At 44.4% G+C, this 8,851-nt stretch overlaps 1 protein-coding gene and 1 non-coding gene across 6 annotated transcripts in view; one reads left to right on the top strand and one right to left on the bottom strand.

The window, feature by feature from the left end:
• Positions 1-8,851, top strand: part of Senp1 (SUMO specific peptidase 1) — a 56,239-nt gene that overhangs the window by 24,114 nt on the left and 23,274 nt on the right. For all 5 annotated transcript variants that reach the window (XM_021183838.2, XM_029469610.1, XM_029469611.1 and 2 more), the window contains 3 exons: positions 6,539-6,642; positions 6,725-6,996; positions 8,524-8,578. In XM_021183838.2, coding sequence (XP_021039497.1) covers positions 6,539-6,642; positions 6,725-6,996; positions 8,524-8,578 — 431 coding nt within the window. The remainder of the gene's footprint in view (positions 1-6,538; positions 6,643-6,724; positions 6,997-8,523; positions 8,579-8,851) is intronic.
• LOC115029477 lies at positions 3,507-3,632 on the bottom strand. Its single transcript, XR_003835052.1, has one exon. It is a non-coding gene; the product is annotated as a small nucleolar RNA SNORA17 (small nucleolar RNA).

Raw genomic sequence — 8,851 nt, 5'->3', positions numbered from 1 at the left:
GAACTCACTTTGTAGACCAGGCTGGCCTCGAACTCAGAAATCCGCCTGCCTCTGCCTCCCAAGTGCTGGGATTAAAGGCGTGCGCCACCACCGCCCGGCCAGCCCAGTTTTTTAATTCAGAATTCCTCTGGTCTTGTCAGTCTTTCATACTGTGTGATCAGTTTTGAGTTGATTTTGCATGGTGTGAGAACTAGGGACCGGGTTTCCCTCTGCTACATGTGGACCTTAGGCTTTTCCAGAGCTGTTTGTTAAAGCTGATTGTCTTTAGCGTGTTGTGTTGTGTTGTGTTTGGTCACCTTTGTTGAGAATCCAATGGCTGAAAACTGTGTGGAGTCACTTCCGAATGGCCTCTTCTGTTGGTCTGTGTCTGGTTTTCTGGTAGCACCATGCTGGTTTTATTCATATGGCTTTACTGTAATTTTACAACAGAATTTATGCTACTTTGTCTATTGAGTCTTTTTCATGTTTACATATGAATTTTAGGTCAGTCGGTTGGTTTGTCCATTTACCTTCTTTCCTTTAAGTTTTGGAAACATGGAACTCAGGCTGCATAGCCAAAGATGATCTTGGACTCCTGGTGTTCTTGCCTCCACATCCAGGAGCTGGGATGGTAGGTATGTGCCACCAGACCCAATTTAGTGTTGGGTTTTTTTCTTTTTTTCTATGTCTGTGAAGAATGCCAGTGGAATTTTGATGGCGTTTTCATTTTCTTTATAGATCACTTTCAGTAAAAGTTAATTTTACAATATTAATTCTGCTGATCCACGAACATGGGAGTTGTTGCTGTTTTCTGTGTCTTCACTTTCTTTAGTGTTGTATAGTTCTCACTGAAGATGTCTCGCCTGATTGGTTAGATTTATCCCTCCATGTTGTTCTGCGTTTGCCCTCCCTTAGGCACCCATTTGTGAATGTGAAGCTGCTGTGGAGAGAATTCTTTTCCCAAAGCTGTTGTTTATTTTGTTCTGTTTTGGTTTTACTTTTTGTTGTCAGTTTATTGCATGAAGGAATTACCAAATTAAAAGCCGGAGAGATGGCTCAACCGTTAAAGGCCAGGCTCACAACCAAAAGTATAAAAGCAGACCCCAGATGGTTACATTTTACAAGCTGTGAGGGTGTTTAAACTTATAGCAGGGACAGAAGGAAAATTCTACTCATTGCAAGGAAATCCTCAGTTAAACTTCAGAGAGCAGCCACTTAGATCCTAGCGCTTTCAGCGGAGCATCCTTAACCCAGTCTCTGAGGAACTGGAGTGCATCCATCTTTGTGCTGCTGGTCACCCAGTAACTGAACCACTTCTCCATGCTCTCGATGCTCAGTTACAACAGGCAGATTTCCCTTAGTCATCAGCCATCCCTTGACAGCACCGCCTCTTCTGCTGTTTCTCTGTGAATTCTTAGAAGGAAGCAGGTCATCACCCTTCTAGGCATCAACAAGGGAAGCCTGGGGAGCAGACAGACATAGGATTCATGTCCTGGGGGCTCTGGGAGAAGCTGTTGGGGGAAATGACTATGTTTAGTTTGTATCTTGCTACTTTGTTGAAAGTGCTTACCAACCCTCAAGGTCTGTTAATGGAGTCTTTATGGTCTTTTAAGGATAGGATCCTATCATCAGCAAGTGGGGGTAATTTGGTGACTTCCTTCTTTCCTATTTGTTTTTCTCTTTCTTTTTTTTTAAAGATTTATTTATTATTTATTATTATATGTAAGTACACTGTAGCTGTCTTCAGACACACCAGAAGAGGGCGTCAAATCTCATTGAGGATGGTTGTGAGCCACCATGTGCTTGCTGAGATTTGAACTCAGGACCTTCGGAAGAGCAGTCGGTGCTCTTAACCACTGAGACATCTCAACAGCCCCTTTTTTCCTATCTGTAATGCTTTTTTTTTTTTCTTTTCTTCTTCTTGTCTTACTGCTCTAGCTAGAAATCAGTAAGAGTGAGAACCCTTGTTTTGTTCCTGAGTTTAGAAAAAATACCTTTCGTTTTCCCCCATTCAACATATCCCATAAATACTATAGGGTATTTATACACTCTTTTTTTTTTCTTACTTTTTACTTTTTATTGATTCTTTGTGAACATCACATTATGTATCCTGGTCCCACTTATCCCCCTATCCCTTCATACCTGTCCTCTATACTTGCTACCTCCTCTGCAAGAGGAAAAAAAAATCTTATTGTGAGCTGCAGTGTATCACACTGTATCCACAGAATTCCCTTTTGTCCACACTTCTTTGCTTGCAAATGTTCATTGCAGTGACTTGTTGATCTGGTACAAGGCCTCTGGCTTCTGCTACTCACTGGGACTTCTCTCAGATCCCCTGTTGTTGCCATGGAGATCCTGCAGTTTTGGATCTGTAGGATCAGCACTGCAGTAGTTCATTGATGGGGTAGATGTTGGGGTGGACCAATTGAAAGCTCTGGATCTGACCTGAGAGGTATCAGAGATGGTCAGCCCACCAGCTCTTATGCTCTCATGCCTTCAGGAACAGCTCGCCTATGACCCCCACAACCAGAGCCAGCAACCAGAGCCTGCTGCCAAGGCAAGGTGCTGCAGCCAGTGAAGGATATGGCCAGTTCTCCCGGTCTCAAAATCCTGGAACCAACTTTACCTTGTGCCACAGATGGTGAGGGAGGAGAGGAGGGCATCTCTCCCTCCTCTGCATCACTATCTAGCAGACAAGAGGCAGGGCTGACTCTTCCACTCTGGCCCTTAGAGCCGGCTCACCTGGAACCCACACAGGCAGCTGGGTGGAGTCGGCTCTCCTGCTGTCATGTCTCTAGGGCCAGCTATCCTACAGTGCCCAGGTGAGGAGCAAGGCAAGAGACATCAACATGTCCCCATGGTGGCCCAGACCAGGGACATCTGCCTAGCCTTTGGTGGTAACAGACCTCTGCTGCTGCAGGGCCCCCAGTGTCAGCACAGCCCAGGAACCCACCCATCATGGTCATAGGTGGCATCACCAGCTACTCACATCCAGCTGTTCCGACTACCCTCAAGTCTCCAGTTCTTCCTCTCTTGGCTGTGCCTACATCCTTCTGTTTCCCTGTCTCTTCCATTTCTCCACCCCTTACTTGCTCCTCTTAGTGGCATCTGTGGTCTCTGAGTGTCTGGGGGTCAATCAGGAGTGATTATGCCCTGCTCATGCATTATGGTGCTGGGCAGGTCTCATCTCAAGCATCATCTATCCTGTCCTCACTCCCCCAGGCCTGGGGGTGGCAGACTGGTGTTCATCACAGGCTAGCTTCCTATCTGGACTCCTTGACATCAGTCTGTGGTGGTCATTTCCGGCTCATTCCTCTACTGGCCCACCCAAGTGGCCATCTGTCTAGGCTCATTCCCACCTGGGGCCCGTGGCCCCTGGCAGGGTTCTCCTAGTCTCTGGCTTGCTTCCTGTCCTGGGAGCCTGTTCAGGTCTGCCTTGTACCAGAGTGGCAGTCATCTCAGGCTGTCTCCCTGTCCAGGCCCCTGGTGCCAGTTTGGTGGCTGTCCCAGGGTCTGTGTTTTCAGGGAGTATTAAGCTTCTAATCATTCAGATGTCCACAGGTCAGAACACTGAACACAGACATGGCCCTGTCCTCTCTGCCACCTACTGACACACATGGGACACAGCAGCCACACCTGCAACACCTCTAGGCTTTATGGTATGAGGCATCTTTCCTTCAAGGCTTTTAACTTGCAGGGCGTTGAGCTTTGCCAGACTTGGTTTGCAGCTGTTGGAGTGATAGTGAGATACTGCGTCTTGCTTCTGCTTATGATTGCTTGTGTTCCTTGACTTGTGTGTCAGCCTTGCATCACTGGAATAAAACCAGGGTGTATACTGTTCCTAATGTGTTGTTGAATTTTGTTTGGAACTTATTTAGGATTTTTACATCTATGTTCATCAAAGGATTTGGTTTATTTTCGCCAAAGGCAGGTGGATCTTTGTGAGTTCAAGATTAGGCTCATCTACAAAGCAAGTTCAGGAGAGCCAGGCTCGTTCACACAGAGAAATCCTACCTCGAGAAACAAAACAAAATAGAAAAAAAATTTGGTTTATCATTTTCTTCTTGTGTCCTTATCCAGTTGTCTCAGGGTAGTAGTGGCTCTATAGAATGAGTTTGAAAGATAGCTTTCCTATTTGTGGAATAGTTTGAAGAACATTGATACTGGTTCTTAAGTCTGGAAGAATTCTTGGTCAATGTCTGGTTCTGGCTTTTCTATGTCAGGAGACTTTGATTAGTGCTTCAGTATCATTATTGATCTGTTTAGGTTATTGTTGTACTGCATTCAATTTTGTTAGGTCATATAAATATCCAAAAATGTATACATTCCTTCTGGATTTTTCCAGTTTATTGGAATGTATACATGTTTTGAAAATTTTGTTCTTTTTTTTCTTTTTGTGTATTTTGTCTTGTTTTTAGAGACAAGGTTCCTCTGTATAGCCCTGGCTGTTCTGTAACCACACTGCCCTCAAACTCAGAGGTCCACCTGCCTCTGCCTCCTGAGTGCTAGGACTGAAGGTGTGCACTACCACTGCCCACTGGAAATAGTGTTCTCTTTCTCTCCCTCTCTTCAGTGACACCCAACTGTAGTCATTCAGCATGCGCACAATTCTGATTTTCCTTTAGGTCGCTGTGGAGCTGTGCTGTCTCCATGGCAGTCCACCGTACTCACTGACGTGGGCTCTCCCAGGTAAACCCACAAGTCACCCGCACACCCAGTCTGCCTGGCTAGATCGCTCCAGGAATTCCATCTCCACCTTGTGAACACTGGAGTTGTAGGCAGGCTGCCATCTATTCCCCAATGGCATTTAGCTGGTCCTGGGGAGCCAGACCTCCGTCCTCAGGCTTTCGCAGCAAGAGCTCTGCTCTCGTCCTGGAATGGATCTCTTTATGGTTTTATTTGGGAGGAGCAGCCTTTTCTTGGAGACTCATCCTCATATCACTCAGAAGGGAAAAATCAAGCTGCCAAGACAGCAGCGACACAGAAGCAAAACAGACAAGAAACAGTGAAGGACAGTCACTTGGCCACGGACATAGGGAGAGAGGGAGGGAGGCAGCAGCAGTGTAGAATACACTGGGAACTTAAAAGTTAGTAAAGATAAAAGTGAGAAAAACTGAAGAGTTCAAACAAAGGAGTCTAGGAAAGAAAAAAGGAAGAAAGAAGCAAGGGTAAAGGAAAAGAGTAATTTACAGAAGACATTTAACATTTTCCTGCCGTCATTCCGTCAGGACCAGAGATAAGACTTGAGTCCTACTCTGTGGCCAGTAATTAAATCCTGCCGCTCCAGAACCTTATTTTACAGGATCCCGACCCCTTGGGATCTCTGTCCACTGAACACTTGCTTAGTTCTTCCTTTTGTTTTAATTGTTTAGCTGTCAACTGTCAGGAGATTGGAGTGGCCATACTTCACAATTGAAATGTCTATGACAGTGCAGCAGCAGTGAGGCTCGGGAAGGGGAACACTAGTGCCTGCTTACTTTCAGAATTGGTTACTTAGTCCATTCTGCTTTTACTAAGCCTTTACAATCACACAAGATGGTCATGCTCCTATTGAATAATGCCATACGTCCTCTAATGCATTTTGTGAAAATGAGTGCCTGAGAAACGCAACGAGGCCATGTCTGTTGGTGAACCCAGCATGGCTGTGTGTAGAGTGGATGCTTGCACTTGCAGGAGTCCTTGTCTCCCTCCCCACGTCCTCCTTTTTTCTGCTCCTTGATGTTAAGACTCCTGAGTGCACCAAGCACCTTCTTGTCTTAGGCTCGGTGTTTGTGTATACACAGCCTTCTACTCCTCATCCGCTTCCTCCCTTAGTTGAGGTTTCTGCTGAGAGGTCGTCTTAGAGAGATCGTGCCTCTTCTTGCTCTTTGCCTCCATCACTTTTATCCCCCTTGCCCTTTAAGTTCCTTCATGCCGTGAACAAGGTTTTGATTGACAGTCTTTGTAATAACTATAATATAAACTTCACAAAAGCTGGCAATGTATTTTATTCAGCTTGTGAGTCTCAAATGACTAGAGCACAGTAGATGTTCAGTTCAGTGAGTAAATTCTACAGATTATATGCTGGTTTTTTTTTGTTTTTTTTTTTAATACTAAATTGAGACTTAGAGAAAAATAAGTAAGTGAGTGGTGGAGATAGAAGCCATCTTTAGAGTCCTTGCACATGTGTAGAATAAGGAGTTGTTTGCAGGATACCTCTGATGGCACTTGGCTGTGAGCTTCTCTCCTCAGGACCTTTGTAATCGGCATCAACACTCAAGGGGTTATTGAGGATTCTAATTTACAAGTCTTATTTTTGGACTCCTTATCATCTGAGTGATTAAATAATTGCTTCTGACTTTCTGGTTTCCTAGTCAATACCTTCCCAGCACTGTTAGTCCACCATGGTCTCCATAGCATGCTATCTCTGAAAGCTGAGTCTGCTTGTCATCTCTCACGCACAGTCATTAATGCATGCTATTTCTCTATCTTCAGGACGCTAGAGCTTTGGCAGAAAATCTGAGATCTACATGCCGATCTGAGAAGTGTGTTTAAGATCTTTTCTCTCTCTCCCTTACAGACAGTTCAAGAAGAAGAGAAGGAGATCTACAGACAGCTGCTGCAGATGGTCACAGGGAAGCAGTTCTGTGTAGCTAAACCCACCACACATTTTCCGTTACACCTGTGAGTCACAAACACATCTTTCATATGAACATAACTGTACAGTTTGCTACTTGATATTGAAACCGCACTCTTCTTTCACTAGGTCTAGGTGTCTTAGTTCCAATAAGAACTCTTTGAAAGACTCGCTGTTGAGAAACGGAAACTCTTGTGCATCTCATGTCATTGGTTCTGATACGTCATCCTCTGGATCTGTCAGCATTTTAACTGCACAGGAGCAGTTGTCCCACAGTGCACATTCCCTGTCATCTGGTACCCCAGATGTTGCCTTTGGATCCAAAGACTCTGATCCTCACCATCACCTCGCTGCACCTCATCAGCCAAATAGCTTACCAGCATCAAATTCACAGCCGGAAGGTAAATAATACTGACAGCCAGGTAACTCTTCATCCGGTCTGTTGTAGGCAAGACTGTAGTACATCTAACTCAGTACAGATAGACTTGAATTCAGTACCTGGGATCCAGGTAGCTAAGCCGAGCTAACACCAAACCCACAGGTCGGATTCATTCCTCTTACTCCTTTCTCTTTCCCTCTCCCCCTCTCTTGCTCTTTAAAGGATATTCCTTTCTCCTACGCACCAATGACTTGCTATACTATTTGATTTATTTCTTAAAGGGCTCTTACTATGTATGTGCCCTGCCTGCTTGGCACTTGCCATGTGGTAGGCTGGCCTTGAACTCGTGCCAGTCCTACCCAGAGAGCTGGGATTACAGGATCCTCTGCCATGCTAGGCTAAATGTTTTAACTTCCTGAGAAGAGTCAAAGCTCACTCAGCCCAGCTGCTTCAGGGATTGCTTTTTGTTTCTCTTTATAATGCACGTGGGAGGTTCTCTGGAGTTCTGTGAACTCTCAAACATTAATCAAGTATTTATCGTTACCCCTTAATTTTGATAGATGCCTCAAAATTCAGAGTTTAAAAACATTTTGGAAACAGGAGTCTCCTGCCTGACTTTGAGCTAACCCAAGTAACCTGGCCTAAGCCTTGGTGGTGGTGAAGATTCTGTGATGTAGTTAATCCTCAGTTTTAAATATGTATTCAGATTATAATGGAAAACAAGTTTTAGATTAAGTGATTAGATAGTAGGACTCTTTGGACATACACAGCACCTGTCTCCTTTCTCAGTTCATTTGATTTTCTATTGTTTTCTATTATTATTATTATTATTATTAATTACTATTACTATACTCCTCACTTTCTGAAAATTTTTACTTGGGGATTCAACTTTTGGTGATATCACTATTTAACTACACATTATTTATATTACATTTTATGAAGTAATTTATTGAGAACTCTCTTAATTTCCAAAAATCTAAAATTAAAAAATTCTCCAACCTCAGAAATACCTATCATGTAGTGGGATTCTGAGATGGAGCTAGACTGGAACAACATGTGGCATAGCATTGGCCGTGCCCTAGTGTAAGTGAGGGCGGAGTCCCAGCACTGGAGAAGGTCAGGAGCCCTGCCCTCAGTGAGTGTCAGAGACACAGGGGGAAAAGCTGGACGTCCACATGGGGTCCATAAAGTCTGCCTGTGTCGTCGTCGTCTTCCCATGTGTTAGATCATGAACTCAAGACTTAAAAATTGTGCCATGTCTTGTTCCCTAGAGACAGGAGGAGGGGACACAGAGTAGGCACAGTCTATGGGTAGATGCTCATGGACAGAAGTGCTTGTGCCTCTGATGGCTCCTTATTTGTGAGGCACAGTGGAGCTGCTCCTCTCTCTTCCATCTTAACTGCATGCTTAGGCTGGCTGCTGTTTGCCCTGTGCTTACTGTCCTACTGTCGACGTATAACATGACACCATGTAGACGCTTCACCTTAAATGAGACGTGGTAAGTGCTCAGTTTTACCATAATGAAATGCTCTTGTGTTTCTCTATTTAGGGTCAGACTCTGTGATTTTACTTAAAGTGAAAGAATCTCAGACTCCAGCTTCCAGGTAAACTTAGGGAAAGGGTCAGTGGTCATCCCCACCCCACCCCACCCCACCCCACACCACCCACACCACACCACCCCTTTACTGACAATAACATAGTATAAACATCTCTTTCATGTGTTCTTCAAATTATTTTACTGACTTCCTGTTGCCTTTCCGTCCAACCTTCCCTCTCTTCCTTCTCTTCCTTCTTCCTTCCTTTTTTGTTTTTTTTGTTTTGTTTTGTTTTGTTTTGGGTTTTTTTGGTTTTTTTGAGACAGGGTTTCTCTGTATAGC

Source organism: Mus caroli, chromosome 15 (assembly GCF_900094665.2).
Source record: "Mus caroli chromosome 15, CAROLI_EIJ_v1.1, whole genome shotgun sequence".
Classification (NCBI taxonomy): Eukaryota; Metazoa; Chordata; class Mammalia; order Rodentia; family Muridae; genus Mus; species Mus caroli.
The sequence above is the reverse complement of the archived record's forward strand: the minus strand, read 5'-3'. Positions and strand labels throughout refer to the sequence as shown.